The sequence below is a fragment of the Eublepharis macularius genome, chromosome 2, assembly GCF_028583425.1.
Source record: "Eublepharis macularius isolate TG4126 chromosome 2, MPM_Emac_v1.0, whole genome shotgun sequence".
In the NCBI taxonomy this organism is placed as follows: Eukaryota; Metazoa; Chordata; class Lepidosauria; order Squamata; family Eublepharidae; genus Eublepharis; species Eublepharis macularius.
Genome location: NC_072791.1, coordinates 119,256,782 through 119,273,175, shown reverse-complemented (window position 1 = coordinate 119,273,175; position 16,394 = coordinate 119,256,782). Strand labels below are relative to the sequence as shown.

The 16,394-nt window shown below is 41.3% G+C and overlaps 1 protein-coding gene across 3 annotated transcripts in view; it reads left to right on the top strand.

Moving 5' to 3' along the window:
• The window catches only part of USP47 (ubiquitin specific peptidase 47), a 102,464-nt gene that overhangs the window by 72,895 nt on the left and 13,175 nt on the right, over positions 1-16,394 (top strand). For all 3 annotated transcript variants that reach the window (XM_054971152.1, XM_054971151.1, XM_054971153.1), the window contains exons 14-20: positions 229-284; positions 6,599-6,711; positions 8,764-8,868; positions 12,615-12,822; positions 13,944-14,059; positions 14,200-14,319; positions 14,660-15,437. In XM_054971152.1, coding sequence (XP_054827127.1) covers positions 229-284; positions 6,599-6,711; positions 8,764-8,868; positions 12,615-12,822; positions 13,944-14,059; positions 14,200-14,319; positions 14,660-15,437 — 1,496 coding nt within the window. The remainder of the gene's footprint in view (positions 1-228; positions 285-6,598; positions 6,712-8,763; positions 8,869-12,614; positions 12,823-13,943; positions 14,060-14,199; positions 14,320-14,659; positions 15,438-16,394) is intronic.

Genomic DNA, 16,394 nt, shown 5'->3' with positions numbered 1-16,394 from the left:
TCCACTTGAATACTTCTATTGTAAAGACTTCAAAATTTTTAAATGAAAAGTAAAAGTAACTGGTTCAGCTGAGGTCAGCTATAGAAACTGGAATTTCATATTTTGAAAAAGTGCTTGTATTGTTTTACAAATGCTATGTATGTTTAGTTGGGACATCTTATTGCGGTGTACTTTAACAGCCAAGACTCAGATGCTAATTCTGTGGGTTTTTTTTAATCTCCCCAATAGCTCTACAAATGCATATATGCTTATATATAGATTGAAGGATCCAACAAGAAATGCAAGTAAGTGCTAGTATTCATAGTTCAAAACTGAATTATGCTTTTAAACTCAAAATTACTGTATAACTGCCAGCCTTCAAGGACAAAGTTTAATTTAGGAATTAATTATACTTCCCTTTTATTTCCAGAAATTAATAGAGAGGATTTTAATTAATAGAGAGGATTTTAAGTATCCTCTGTGTTTACTTGTACTTCTAGTTTACATATACAGAAACATGTTCATTTTTGTTTAAGCAGATGTAAAACTATACATAACATTAATAAATTACACATAAGAAAATAAGAAGGAAAATCTGAGCCCAAAGACCTCTTGAAGGCACATGTTCAGGTCTGTGGTTGAAACTAAAGGGGTTAAGTCCCTCAGTGCTTAGATGAAAGATTTTTTAGAGAGTCAGTTTGGTATAGTGGTTAAGAATTGGAGGACTCTAATCTGGAGAACCGGGTTTGATTCCCCACTCCTCCGCATGAAGCCATCTGTATGACCATGGATCAGTCACAGCTTGTTGGAGCTCTCTCAGCCCCACCCATCTTTCAGGATGATTGTCATGAGGATATAATAACACACTTTGTAAACCACTATGAGTGGGTGTTAAGTTGTCCTGAAGGGTGATATATAAATCAAAAGTTCATTGTCTGTCTTCTTGTGCAGTCCCACATGGGACTGCGCATGCGCAGGCTTGCTATTTGGCAAGATTCTAAAGCTAAAATCCATTAGGGGGCGCATGTCTCCGCAATGCGCATGTGCAGTGTTTACTGCTGTGCATGCCACCAAGAGATGGCACCCCAATACCTTCAGTTCCTTCTTCGCCACTGGTCAAGAAGATTCTTGCATTGTTCCGCTCCAATCTGTGGAGAGAAGAGAAAGAGAACGTTAATTTAAAATGGCCGAGAAGGCACTTTTTAAATGTACTACCTGTGCAACGAAGACGACAGGAACAGATGGGCACTCCATTTGTCTGGAATGTTTGGGGGAAGGACACAAGGTTCAGTCCTGTGAGCACTTCTACAAATTTACCCCAAGGCTCAGGCCAAAAGAGCCACAATGCTGAAAGCACTCCTCTGGGAGAGGACTATGGAAGCCTTGGATGTCCCTAAAATTGTATCACCGATTGGCAAGGAAACTCTCACGGTCGTTTCTCAACCTTTGACTGCGAAAGTCGGATCCCCGTTCAGATCCGAAACCTATCGTCTCAGTCAGCCAAATTGGCTCCGATGACCTCGGATCTGTCTTGGAGCTGACAACAATATCACACTCCCAAAACAGAAAACCTCTCGGAGGTGCCTTGTACTCGGCACCAACATTCCGCTTCACCATCATGATTGGATCCGATGGGGGCACCGATAGTGAAGCCAAAGAAAAGACGCTCTGAGTCGACCAGCACCCGATCGAAGACTTCAGATTGTCATCTCGGATCTGACAGCCTTGGATCCAAAGGAGGCGGAACTGGGACCATCTAGTCTTGACAGAGCAATGCCTGAAGGAGTGAGCCAAAGGGTTCCCAACCCTATAGAACCTCCAAGGAAAAAGGCCAAGAGCAAAAGAAAGTACCAGTAGAGTCAGCTACAGGTGCAACACATCCTAATGGAGAGACCTCATACTCCATACTTTCATTCTAGGTCCCCTTCATACCATTCCTCGATTGAGGAGGGTGAGATTGAAGAGGGTATTCCCTCGGAGTTACCTTAGTCCAGAAGCTATGCCAACGAACAACCATTCTACTCGCTTGAATATCATGACTGGCAACACTTTCATCAACCGCAATCATGAACTTGAGTTGGGAGAACCCTATAGAAGCCAATCCATAGCCTCCTCGCTTAGAAGTTTGGATCATCCAAGATCTGGGATGCACTATGAGACTGCTCACTCATCCCTACCCTACTTAACTTCAGAAGGTGACAGAGAGAGAGAGAAGCCCAAACCCTACATCTGACCCATCGCCAGATGAAGCTGTGATGGGAACGGGCCAAATCTCCCCTACGGATCAGTACCATTTATACACTGAAAAGATGGTCAGTATGGCATGGTTCCTTGAGATTGAGATCTCAGCAGTGGACCCAAAACCTAAAAGACAAGGAACTGCTGTACCTGGTATTCAGGGAACACGTCCAGTATCACCTTCCCTATCATTGATGGGTTTGTGGAGCTCATTACCTCAATTTGTGAGAAACCAGCATCAACCCATGCCACAGCCAAAAAGTCTGAAGGACTGTACAAGACAAGAGAGGGTGCCTGTTCCTACTTATTCAATCACCCACCTCTGTCATCTTTGGTGACTGAGGAAATGCAGACGAGATGACAACAGGGGTCCTATTTAGCACCCACCGACAAAGAAAGTAGAAAGCTTGATACACTTGGCAGAAAGCTTTATTCGTTATCAGCCCTCAATATCAAGATCGCAAACTACACTGCAATCATGGAAGCTTATCAGGCCTTTTTGTGGAGTTGTATGACTACATTCATTGAGAAGTTGCCTGAAGACCTGAGGGTCCTGGCTAAGGTAATATCTGAAGAAGCCCTCAAGCTGTCTAAACAACAACTTAATGCAGGACGAAGCTCCATGGACACGTCTACTAGATCTTTGGCATCAGCTATAGTTCTCAGAAGGCATGCCTGGTTACAAACAACTGCATTACCATTGGAGCCAAGAGCCAAGATCAAAGACCTACCATTTGAGGGACATACTTTATTTTCTTCCAAAACGGACGATTACCTGATTACAGGCAGATGGCCTGCTCATATGGTGTATTCCCACCGAAATAGAGATACCTATACCAGGCCCAACAGCCTTACTAGAGCAAGCAGTACCGGTTCTAACCGTATCTTCAACATGCTCCATTCCGACAGCCTCAACAACACGGGCAGTAGCAATGCAGATGATCAAATAATAGATCGTGCCAGCCGCAAAGTGCACCATTGGGCAAGGAGTGATCGGGCCAACAGAAGAAATTTTGTCTAAGCTTGGATCAGCCAGTCGTGTTTAGAGACAGGCTAGCCAATTATTATGCAGCATGGGCAGAAATTACCACTGATGCTTGGGTGTTAAAAATAGTTAAAAGTTGGATATCAAATTGAGTTTTACTGTTACCCTGTCCAGAGTCTCCCTGGTTTTTCTCAGAATGTCTCTTCTGACAAACTGTAAGTTGAATTGATGGAACTACAGGGTAAAGGGGCCATACAGGCAGTACCCACGGACGAACCTCTATGGGGGTTTTACTCCAAGATGTTCCTTGTAGACAAGAAGGATGGGAGTGTTTGGCCCATATTAGATCTCAGGGGTCTTAATAGGTTTATACGTACTCAGAAGTTCAGAATGGTAACATTCTCTATGGTGTTACAACTACTTCCCTGTAATACCTGGTTCGTGGTCCTGGACTTGAAGGACGCATACTTTGATATTTCTATTCACCCAACTCATAGGAAGTTCCTGAGGTTCATTTGTAATGGACAGATCTTCCAATGCCACATTTTGCCCTTTGGCCTTTCCACAGTGCCCAGAGTTTTTACTAAGTGCATGGCGGTTGTGGTGGCTTATTTGAGAAGACAGGGATGTTCAGTTTACCCATACCTTGATAACTGGCCACTTTCAGCTCCATCAAGGGACAGCCTAGAACAACAAGTGATGCTGGTGGTGGACACCTGCACCAAACTGTGATTGATTGTTAACTTTAAGAAATCTGTGCTTATACAGCATAGGAAGGTTCATAGGAGCTGTTTTAGACAGTAATTGTTAATAGAGGCTTTCTACCTCTAGAGAGAATTAACAGGATTAAGAATCTAGTAAGACAGATTACTCACTGCTGTTTCCAATCGGCTCTAACCATATAGATCCTGCTAGGTTTAATGGCTGCAACTACTGCATTTACACCCCTAGCGAGACTTAATATGAGGAAATTGCAATTATGGTTCTTATCTGTTCGTGACTTCGAGTCCCAACATCAGGATAAGAGAGAGATGATCCCCAGAGTGGTGATTAGATCTTTGGAATGGTGGAGCAAGGATGATCACCTGGTTAGCGGGCATAGAATTTGGGTTCCCAGAAATAGAGGTGTCTATTTCTACAGATGCCTCCACCACAGGTTGGGGAGCCTGCTGTGGTTCACTCAGTACCCGCAGGAGATGGCTTAGGCATGAACGAGAATTACACATTAACATGCTCAAATCAAGAGCCATTCATTATGTCCTTACCACTTTCACAGATATCGTCAAACAGAAAAAGGTCCAGCTGGTAACCAACAACGTTACTGCTATGTTTTACCTAAACAAGCAAGGAGGCACAGCATCCAAAATACTTTGCAAAGAAGCAGTAGTTATTTGGGAATGGGTGACTCGGCAGGGAACGTCCATTCAGGTAGTGCACATACCAGGCACGACAAATGTAGCGGCAGACAGACTGAGCAGGCTCAGCACAGAGAACCATGAGTGGTATCTGAAGGAGGTTTATCTAGAACAAATATTCCAGAAGTGGGGACATCCAGAAATAGACCTGTTTGTGAGCAAAGGAAACCAGAAGGTTCCAGACTTCTGTTCGAGGGGGGACATAGGCAAGAATTCGTTAGGAGATGCATTGCAGCTGTCTTGGAATGTACAGCTATGCCTTTCCCCCAGTCCCGCCAGGACAGTCAGCAAGATATAAAAGGACAGGCCAGATATAATCTTAGTAACACCTTACTGGCTCAGACAGCCGTGGTTCCAACATGTAATGCAGCTTTCCCAGGGCTCTTGGTTTCACTTTAGATTAGAGTTGGACCTTCTATCCAACAAAAGGGTGTGGTATCATGACGTACCCAGGTTGAAACTTACAGCCTGGCTGATAAAGGGACTGAAGGACTCTCAGACAGAGTAGTAGAGATTATCCTTAATTCTAGAAGGGAAAATACAAGGAAGTCCTATGGAGTCAAGTGGGACAAATTTAGCACATGGGCTAAGCAAAAGGGATTAGACCCTTTTGACTGTCCTTTGTCATGGGTGTTAGAATTTTTGTTAGCCTTAAAGATGAAGGCCTCTCTAATTCCTCTATTAAGGTCTATCTGGTGGCCATCTCGGGGTTCCACCCTAGGATTGATGGAAAGACAGAGTTTTCACATCATATTTCAAAATCCTTTCTCAAAGGCCTACAGAATTTGTTCCCTCCTGTTAAAGAGATCATACCACAGTGGTCTCTACAGTTAGTGTTAGCTAGACTAATATTGCCTCCATTTGAACCCATAGCAACTTGCACCTTAAAGGAGCTGTCTTTAAAGGTTTCCTTTTTAGTGGCTATAAAATCCACTAGATGGATGAGTGAGTTAGCAGCTCTCAGGACAGATCCTCCTTTTCTTAAAATACACCAGGGTAAGGTTGTACTAAGACTGTGTATCAACTTTAGACTCAAAATTGCAAGTTCGTTTCATTTAGCTCAGGATATAGTACTTCCTGTGTTTTGCCCTGCACCTACTACAAATTCAGAGAAGGCACTACACACACTAGATGTTCGTAGAGTGATTCTGTTTTACTTATACCATAAATCATCAATCAGAAAATACAAGAAACTCTTTGTTACGCTGGCCCTAGAAAAGGGAAAGTGGCCACTGCCCAGTCTATAGCAAGATGGGTAACCTTAGCCATCAAGACATGCTACTCAACAGCAAACTTACCTTGTCCATTGGAGGTGAAGGCTCATTTGATGAGATCCCAAGCATCGTCGGCAGCCTGGATGAGAGGAGTTCCTGTCCAAGACATCTGTAAAGCAGCAACATGGTCTTGTTCAGATACATTTGCTAAATATTATGCCCTGGATGTGATGGAGAGAAAAGAATCAGCAGTGGGACAAGCTGTACTCCATTCACTCTTCCAATGAGGGCACACCCACCTCCAAGGTAAGAAGCTTGTAAGTCTCCCATGTGGGACTGCACAAGAAGATGGACAGTGAAAACAGAGTTGCACTTATTGTAACTATTGTTTATGGATGTCTTCTGTGCAGGCACACATACTCTCCATCCTGCCCCACTGTGCCTATTGCTTGCTTACCTTGGACCGGCATCTCAGGAGAAACTGAGGGTATCGGGGCACCATCTCCTGGTGGCATGCGCGGCAGGAAACGCCCATGCGTGCGTATTGGGGAGACGTGCACCACCAGTGGATTTTAGCTTTAGAAACTTGCTGAACAGCAGGCTTGCTCATGTGCAGTCCCACGTGTGCCTGCACAGAAAATGCCAATGAACAACAGTTACAGTAAGCAGAACTCTGTTTTGTTATTATTGAATAGTTATAAATGTAACAAAGATTACAAAGCACTAAATGCTGGTCATCTTTAGGATTTGTCACTTTGCTCCAATAGAATTCCTAGAAGTGAATGATTATCCGGATCACATTAAAAGATTGGTACAAAAAGAAAAAGAGTTAGAAGAGCAGGAAAAGAGGCAGCGTGAAATAGAGCGCAATACTTGCAAGGTATGTCCTAGCATATTTTGTCATTTCAATAGAATGTCTGCTTAGAGGAAAATGAAGAGATACTTTGAATGTAGTGCAGTATTAATCTGATACAGTATAAGGACTTAGTACAGTATATGTGAATTAGCCTCATCAGGACTGATTGGTGTTTGAATTACCACTGTACAGTAGATTTCTAGGTAGAATAAATCTATGATTTTATTAACTTTCGTTCAGAAACATTACTAAATGTATGCTTTTCAACACTGTGGTATTCACTGATTTTGAAGAAGGCTTGCTTTTATGTACCTACCTTTTTGTTCTCTGATAGATACCATTTTGTATTTTTACAGTCTGTCTGCAGTCTGATTTTTAATATCATTTGTTCTTACCGTAGCAATCTAATTTACCCTGGAATTTTTTTCCGCTAAAGAAAATGTGCTCTTTGCTATGCCAGTTGTTGTTATTGTTGTTGTTATATTTCTAATCCTCTCTCTCTGCAAGTGAGCTCAGAGCGAAGTACAACGAATATAAAACAACATAACAGTTTAGTTTAAAACCAATGGAAAACATCAATAAAAACAGCAATTTCTAAAAGATAGCAGCACACATATTGCATGACCCAATACACACATTGACAGTCGGCCAACATTGGCTTATTTGTTGATATTGTTAATATCACCACTTCATATATTCTTATTTTACAAAAACATGGAAACAAAACCTTGGCATCCCACTTTTTTGCAGCCAAGTATAGTTATTACTGCTTCGTATCTTCAGGTGTACATCAACCCTCCATTTGCCTTGGGGTAGGGAACCCCTTCCCCCATTAAATATTGATAAATGCTGGACTTGTTCTAATCCTATATACTCATATAGGACTCTTCAAATAAAGTAGTCTCTCACACTTTACCGGATTTCCTCAGAACTCTGTTTTGCATCCATAGGAGTTTTTATGTATGTACTCTTATGGCAGCACTCTTAAAGGATAGCTGGATGGAACCAGTGTGTCTGCTTTCAGATGAAGAGAGGATGACTATGCTAATAGCTGCAGTACTACTTATGATGAAGTCCTTATACCAGCATATGCAAGGATATACAAATTTTAGCTGGCCTCATGTCAAGATATGAGATCTTGTTTTATGTCTGAAGTCAGAGTGAGTTTTCATCTTTTCCTAAGCATAGAGAAGGCAGGAACTCTTCCCAGCACTGACTTCAGAGGCACTTTTGAAGTTCAGGAGAACAGTGAAAACTCTTCTAATGCAGTGCTCTCAGAAGTCAAAAGATGTACTTGCCAGTAGTGAACTGGCAAGTGTACTTATGGGCCCCTGAGTATGTGAAGTTTAGCATAATTAATAGAATAGTATGCAAAGTTTAGAATAATTAAAAATTTAAAAACTTTTTCTTCAAAACTGTGATTTGGACCCTTAAATGTACTAATTTTAAAGTATAAGCTGTAAAGCTGTATTTGAAAATGTGGAGAGAAACACTGTACTGCTAGTTCTTTGGTCATTTTGTGGTAGATATGTATTATGTTGCTATTACATGTGGATTCTAATTGATACCAGTGAAAGTGGCAAGATAGATCCCCACTACAATTTTCTGGGTGGCATTGCTCTTTTAGAATAGTCATTGATTACATTTTTTATACTTCCTATGTTGGTTGCATGCAGTGTATTTATAATTCTTTAATTTTTGAGGGATTTCATTTTGGTCTGCCTAAATTATTTCTATATACACCATATTTCTATACTGCATATATCATACATGATAAAAGCTTTGTTATCTGGCACTTGATTATCCAGAACACTTAGTTAACCAACATTGCTCAGAGGACAACCTTCCTCTGCCTCAGCCAACACAGCCATGGCATTTCCAATGGAGTGGGGTTTGGTTGCTGCAAATTCTTTATAGTAGGGAGCAGAGTGGAGCAGTCAGCTTGGCTATTCAGCACATTTGATTAATCAGCAATCTCCATTCCCTGTGAGTGCTGGGTAACAAAGTTTAAACTGTAGTTTAAACTTTTCTCATATATTTGAAAATACATTGCTTATTTTGTTCCTGACTATACAGATAAAATTATTCTGTTTGCATCCTGTGAAACAAGTAATGATGGAAAATAAACTAGAAGTTCACAAAGACAAGACTCTGAAAGAGGCTGTAGAAATGGCTTACAAGGTACTGTACGTATGTATATCAGAAACCTTATTAAAATAGCAATTGATTCGTTGGTCAGAACTCAGGGTTCCAGAAGGTAGTGTTTATGTGCATATGCTAAGACTTTTCCAGCTACCTTCCCTTTTGTAGGCTCACTCCCTCAGACTTCTAGAGTGGCATATGGTATGATCAGGAAAAGGGATATTGAGTTATCTTTCTGTGCTTTCTGCTCATGCATGGAGCTCTTTGAATGCCAACCATATTGCGTTGTGTATCATCTTTTGTGTCAAGGTGCATAATACATGGGATTTGTTTATTAAACCAGAAAAGGCTGGTTTAGTTTAAGAAATTATCCTAGTAAATTTTTCTTTTGTTCTAACTTTGTAACTCACAGTGTGGCCATAAGTGATTCTCAATCGGGAAGTAATAAAGAATCCTTTATTTCAGCATTAGCCATGACATCCTTGCAATTAGGAACTTTTATCACAGCACTAGAGGTTGGAGTGTGTACAGTGCATTGCAAACCTCCCTTCTTTCAGACCATTGAATATGTACATTTTATTTACTTTTAATAATTATTCACTTTGGTTTAACAAGAAAACCTAAAATGGCTATCACTGTATATTCTATGTTATACATACAGTTCTATTTCCTTCATGTTCAGTTGAATGTTTGGTTATATTGGGCTTCATCTGGGTAGGGGTGTGCACTAACCACCACCTCTCCCAGTATTTTTCAGATTAAGGTATCAGAAATCCAATAAAAATGGTATTTCTGATATTTGAGACCAAAAATACCGATTTAGTATTCAGATCTGGCTTTTGGGGGGAATCCAAATATATTTGGCTCTGTTATTCATCTTCATGGGTTCTGTGCAATTCTACACTGGGACTGTGCCCGCACAGGCCAACTACGGAGAAGATTTCCAGAGCTTTCTAGAAGACTAGGAGATCCCCTCTTCCCTTTGACACTTTCCTGCCAAAAATATCACATGACCAGGAGAAGGGGCGCTAGTCCCTCTTGTTGCTGCCACAGAGGGAGGATTTCCATTGCTGTTCTCTGCTTTTCCCTCGCCTCATCCTTGAGGCTGAGAAGAATTATTTCTTCTAAAAGTTTTTAACCCTCGATTGACATTCTAGTGAATAATAAAACTACATTTAAAGAAGAAAAGTTTCTGTGTTTCCCTTCATCGTTATAGTTCAAGAGAGGCCTCTTCAAGATGCTGGAAAATGCCAGCCTAATTAAAGGCACCTGCTCCCTCCCTGGCACCTTTGATTACCAAAGGTTAAGTCCAGTGATGTGGCCTGTCAGAGCCTCCCCCCAGTAGCCCTTCCTCCCAGGCTGTGGCTTCGTGCCAGCCTGATTTCTTCCCTGGCATCCTTGAGTACCAAGCACAAAGTCCAGAAGTGTGGCATATCAGATCCTCCTCGCAACAGGTCTTCTCCAAGGCTGTGGTTTCATGCCAGCCTGATTAAAGTTGTCCAGATTAAAGGAGTCTAGAGATGTGGCCTATCAGAGCCTTCTCACAATGTCTCTTCCTTCAGGGCTGTAGTGACGTATCAGCCTCATTAGGATGTTGTCAACACAAGCTCCGCCCAACAGATTGCCATTCAGATTTACAGCACCCAGAAGCTGGTGTACCAATAAATGTCTGGTGTACCATGAATTGGAAGGCAAACCACACACCCTATATATAAAAAGCTGTGAGTTGACAGTTGTACATTTAAAGGGGGCACTCCATAGCAGTCTCTTAAAGGTAACAGCTTAGAGACATCCAGGTGCTGTAATTCTGAATGCATTTGTAAGTAACACTCAAGAGATGTGTATAATTTGTATTAATTATGAGATGGATGTGTTTTATTAGCTTATCTTCTTGTTCAGGTTGATTGTGTGTAAATAATTGAAGCAGCCCTTGAAAAAGCATTGCGAAACAGATGGGGCTGACAGTCCGTTGGGCGGAGCTTGTGCCAACAGCATCCTCCATGCTTGTCTGTTATCTGCAAGAGAAAAGCTCAAAAGGTCATATGAATGATTGAAATAGACTAGAACTATCACCTACCTGGTGCCCTTTGGGACCCTGCAGCTGATCCAGTCCTCTGGACCTGGAAAAGAGAAAACAAGAAGTGAATGAACTTGCTTGAACTGATGGATGTTTAAAATATGATTTGGAGTACTGTTTTGAAAACCTTTGACTATTTATTCGAAGTATTTATTGTACTATTTATTCCTTATTTTTTACACTACATGCACTGTTGCACTTTCCTTATACTTGAGAATACAAGGTATGCATATTTATTGCTTGCATTTGTTAATTGTAATCCTGGGTGGGTGACACCCTCATCTTTGGTAGGCTTGTTCCCGAGGGAGCCTCATTTTGGTTAGAGCATCTTCACACAACCTTTCCTTTGTGCATTGGTAGAAGCTATCTCCCTTGAGTGCGTGACTGTTCAATGTCCTTTACCTAGCACAGCTCTCCCAACCAGAGCACTGTTTTTTCCTTGCTGCCTTCTTGCTTGTACTTTGGCAGAGATGCTTTTAGAGAGCTTTCCACTTTTTTAGAAGAACTTCTTGGTGAATGTCAATGAGACACTAAGCATCTGTTGAGAAGGTGGTCCTCCACAGTCTCTTTGACAGCTTCACACCCACCTCTTTCAGTAAGTGAGTTTGCTACTTTCCCAATGTGGGCTTGCACAGAAGCCATGGGGATGAAAACAGGGTTGCAATTACTTGCAACAGTTGTTCATTGAGTGGTCTTCTGTGCAGGCACAAATCCCTCCCTCCTGCCCCGCTGTGAACTCTGGAACTTTAGTTTCTGGGAGGTCTCTGGCAGTATGGAGAGAACTGAGAGAATAGTACCCCTCCTCCTGGTCATGTGATATTTTTGGCGGTAAAGCACCAAAAGAAAGGGGTTGCTCCTAGTCTTCTAGAAAGCTCTGGAAATCTTTTCTGTGGCTGTGTGCCTGCACAGAAGACCGCTCAATGAACAACAGTTACAGGTAAGTGGAACCCTATTTTCCCTATGGGGAAATCTTTCCTGGGGGTGGGTGGGGAGAGGGTAGAGAGTTTTTTCCTACGTAAACTACACCTTTAAAGATCCACCAAGTTTCAAGTGAATCGGACAAGGGAATTGGATTCTAAGGGGCCCCTGGACAAGGTCCACCCACCACTTTCCATTATAGCCTATGGGGGGATTGCATTCTTTCTCCAGGACAAAGATTTACCCAAACACAGAAGAGCAACCAGTGACCCAAAGCCTTCCAAAGCCCAACAGAATGAGAGAATTCCAGCACAACTCCCTGAAAGTGTGTATTGTTCCCCCCCTTTTGTCTCATGAGAAAGTTGTTATGATTTCACAGACAGTGCAGCAGCTCTCTTATATGTAATATCATTTGTCTTCCAGAGTAACCTCCCTCACCCTCTGTCTCCTTGGCTGGGAAAGCAGTGAAAAGGAAAGACCAGGACAGGGAGCCCTTACTACACTGCAATTTTGGTGTAGTTTGCATGAAAAACAGACCCTCCAGTCACCTGGAGAGATTCCTCTATAGGGAATAATGAACCCAGTTAAATCTGAATATATTTGGAATTAACAGGAAGCCAATATTGGTATGTCCAAATATCCCAAATTTGATATATCCCAAATTTCATTGGCATTCCCAAATATTCCCAAAAAATAACGATAAGGTATTTTTGGACCACATATACCAAGTTGCACTCCTCTATAGCTGGCTATTTCCAGAAGATAGACTTCATCACTGCATTTGTTTTAGATAATGGATTTAGAAGAAGCCATTCCTCTGGATTGCTGCCGTCTTGTGAAGTATGATGAGTTCCATGATTATTTGGAGCAATCATATGAAGAAGAAGAGGATACTCCAATGGGGATCTTGCTTGGAGGTGTTAAATCAACTTACATGTTCGATCTTCTTCTGGAAACAAGACGATCTGAACAAGTTTTCCAGTGCTATAAACCTGGTGGTAAGTAATATTTTATAAAATTGTTCTGCTTTGAATGCTTTGTATGAATACAGTATATTCCTAGAGTAAACATGCTTAATTATTCCAAGAGATCTTTAAGCCAGCCTATTAATTCGTTGTTATAACTTCACACTTGCAAGCCACTTTAATAACAAAATCAGCCAAATTAATGCCTTGTTAGATAAACAGCTGGTACAGCTAGAGGAGCACGCAGGTGAGCACGCGCACACACTCACACACACAATTTGGTGAATCTGGATTTCAGGGATACCCAAAATATTCAGTATCCCTGAAATCCAGGTAAGATTTTAGAATATGATTAGAGAATCCCAAATTTATCCAGCCATTATTTCCTATGGAGAAAAGTATCTGAAAGACTGGGGGCGGGGAGGGGAGTATTTTTCAAGAAAACTCTGCCATATTTGCAGGAAACCTACTCCTGACTGTCCACTAAAGATTTCCTAAATTTCAAGAAGATTAGACCCTGGGGTCCAATTCTAGGGGCCCTGAACAAGGTGCCCCCAGCTTTGTTTCCTATGGGGGAAACTTTTCCAAGGCTTTCCAGGCAAAGGGAAACCTTAAGCAAAGTCAACCCCTAGCCAAAAGCCAGTCCCAAGTGTAGGTCCTACTCCCAATGCAAGGTAAACCAACAGAGCCCAATAGATGCAAACTGCAGCAAGGGAGCCAGAGAATTCCTGTGTCAAACCAGAGAACCCCAATATCAAACCAGAGAATCCCGAACTGAAGCAAGGGGGTGAGGCTCACTGGAGCCATGGAGTTTCAAAGGCAACTAGCGGCAGCTTGAAGGGCTCTTTTGGAACTCTGGTGGGGGTAGAAGGGCGGGATGGGAATCCACTCTGCCTGCTGCCTCTGGTCCCCTGCCAGCCTCACACTGCTCTCCTGCCATGGTGCAGAGTTTGCCTCCATTTCTCACTGCTGCTCTCTGGCTGCTGCTTTGCCACTGCTGCTGCTGTAGCTGCCTGCTTTTCATGGCTTGATGGGCTCTTTTGGAGCTCAGGCAGGGGTGGGATGGGAATCTACTCTGCCTGCTACTTCCTGTCTGTTTTCTGTTTTCATTTAACTCACACTGATGTGTGGTATTCATTTTCTTATTCTGACAGAAGTCATGGTAAAAGTTCATGTTGTTGACCTGAAGCAAGAAACTGTGTCTCCTCCTGTTAGTGTTCGTGCTTATCTTAATCAGACTGTAACAGAATTCAAGTATCTTATTTCAAAGGTAAATTAATATCTTCACTAGCCACTCTGGTCTCTTTCCCCTTTTCCCCTACTCGTTTGTGCATGTGATAAACTTGATCTGTCTTCTTAATGTCAAAAAATTTCTTTAAAGCTGTCTTATATCTCCTCCTTCTGGTTTAGGCTGTACATTTGCTTGCTGAAACAATGCGGGTTGTGCTAGAACGTTGCTACAATGATTTGCGTCTTCTCAGCGTGGCTAACAAAACACTGAAAGCTGAAGGCTTCTTTAGAAGCAATAAAGTAAGCTATTTTGGCTTCCAGTTACTTCATACTGAATTTTTTTGTAAATGCTAATATATAGTGTAAGATACAGTAGATATGTAAAAACTTTTCGCTTCATCTCACCATGCCTGTGATAACTTTGATATAATAAAGTTAAGTAGTTTAAGAAGTATGGTTATTCTCTGATTTCAGCAGCTTTAGATCTTAAGATCTCAAACTTGTATGGGGAATATTTTTTAATTGTTATACATACAGGTTGTATTTCTATAACTTTGGTAAATTTCTTAAATTCAAATTTTTTTTTACATGTATGATACAGTAGAAAATAGTGGAATACCTGCTTTATATATTCATTTAGGTATTCGTTGAAAGTTCAGAGTCTCAGGATCGATATTTGGCATTCACGGATTCCCGTTTATGGAAACTTCTGGATCGCCATGCAAATACAATCAGACTATATATTTCGTTACCAGAACAATCTCCTGGATCACTGTTTAGAAGGACAGTTTTTCAGAAGGCCAGTGGAGATTCCAGCAACGTAGATGAACTCTGTCAAAGAGTAAAAGGACCTTTGGGTAATATGAAATCAGTAGAAGCTATCCTAGAAGAGAGTACAGAAAAACTTAAAACTTTGTCCCTTCAGCAGCAGCAAGATGGGGATAATGGAGACAGTAGCAAGAGTACAGAGGCAAGTGACTTTGAAAACATTGAATCACCTTCTAATGAAGTAGATTCATCAGCTTCAGCAGAAAGCCATGAACTTGAAAACCAAATTCAAGTTTCTGATCCAGAAAATTTCCAGTCAGAGGAACGGTCAGATTCTGATGTGAATAATGACAGGAGTACAAGTTCTGTGGACAGTGACATTCTTAGTTCCAGCCACAGTAGTGACACTTTATGCAATGTGGACAGTGCTGCTATCCCCTTGGCTAATGGTCTTGAGTCACACAGCATAACAAGCAGTAGGAGATCTAAAGCAAATGAAGGGAAAAAAGAAACGTGGGATACAGCTGAAGAGGATTCTGGCACTGACAGTGAATATGATGAAAGTGGCAAGAGCAGAGGTGAAACACAATATATGTACTTCAAGGCAGAGCCTTACATTGCAGAAGAAGGTTCAGGAGAAGGACAAAAATGTGCGTATAGAGGAAGAAAAACGTATAATTTCAAACATAAAACTGTACTTATCTAATGCATTATTTCTTCTATAAAATCTGCATATACAGAGAAACCATTTGTTCACTGAACCTTGACAGATGTTACTAGAAGTGCAAAACATACATTGTTTTTCAGCTAATGGTAGAAGTCCTCTAAAGAAAACTGCATACTAGTGATGACAGTTTCACCTGGCTTCTCCTCCTTGCTTCAGGCTCCATAGCTTTTTGTTCATCTAAGTCCCTCAAAACTTCTAGCATCAGTGTTTTGCAAGTCTTGGTGGAAATGGGGGATAGTAGGAGAATAACTACATTGTGAGCATCTTTACATGGGTATGCCATAGGATCCAAGCCAATGTTATAATTGAGTGTCTGTCTGCTAAGATAAAATACATGCCCTATGGATTTAGATTACCAACAGCTTGATATAATTTAGTTGGAGAAGCCTCCACCTCCATTCCAAGGACTGTGCATTGAAGAAAAGGCAGGAGTAGAAATCCATGCTAGGAAATCCATACCATTACTTTCCAATTCTTGTCTTACATGTTTCTTTAAATATGTAATTGGTTTGATCTTTAGCAAAGCTGTATGCAGGTGTCTTTGACAATGGCATAGCTTTCTGAATTACTTCTTAGGGAATAGTTGTTCATTAGATCCTTTCTTCACTTTCTCTCTTGCTGTGGAGCTTTTCCTGCTCAGCAGCAATTCAGTTAAATAGGACACTACTGAGAAAATTATGCATACATATACTTACTCACTTATAATCTTAGTCAGAAACTCTGTAATGCTATAAGAGGGAAGAACATTGGACATGCATAGAGTTATAGCATGGCACTATGATGACAGCATGCATTTGTGACAGTGATAAGGTTCCTAGAGGAATCTCTATTTTCTTGATATAGGTGACCAAGTAGCATAGTAAACTTTGTCAAATATATA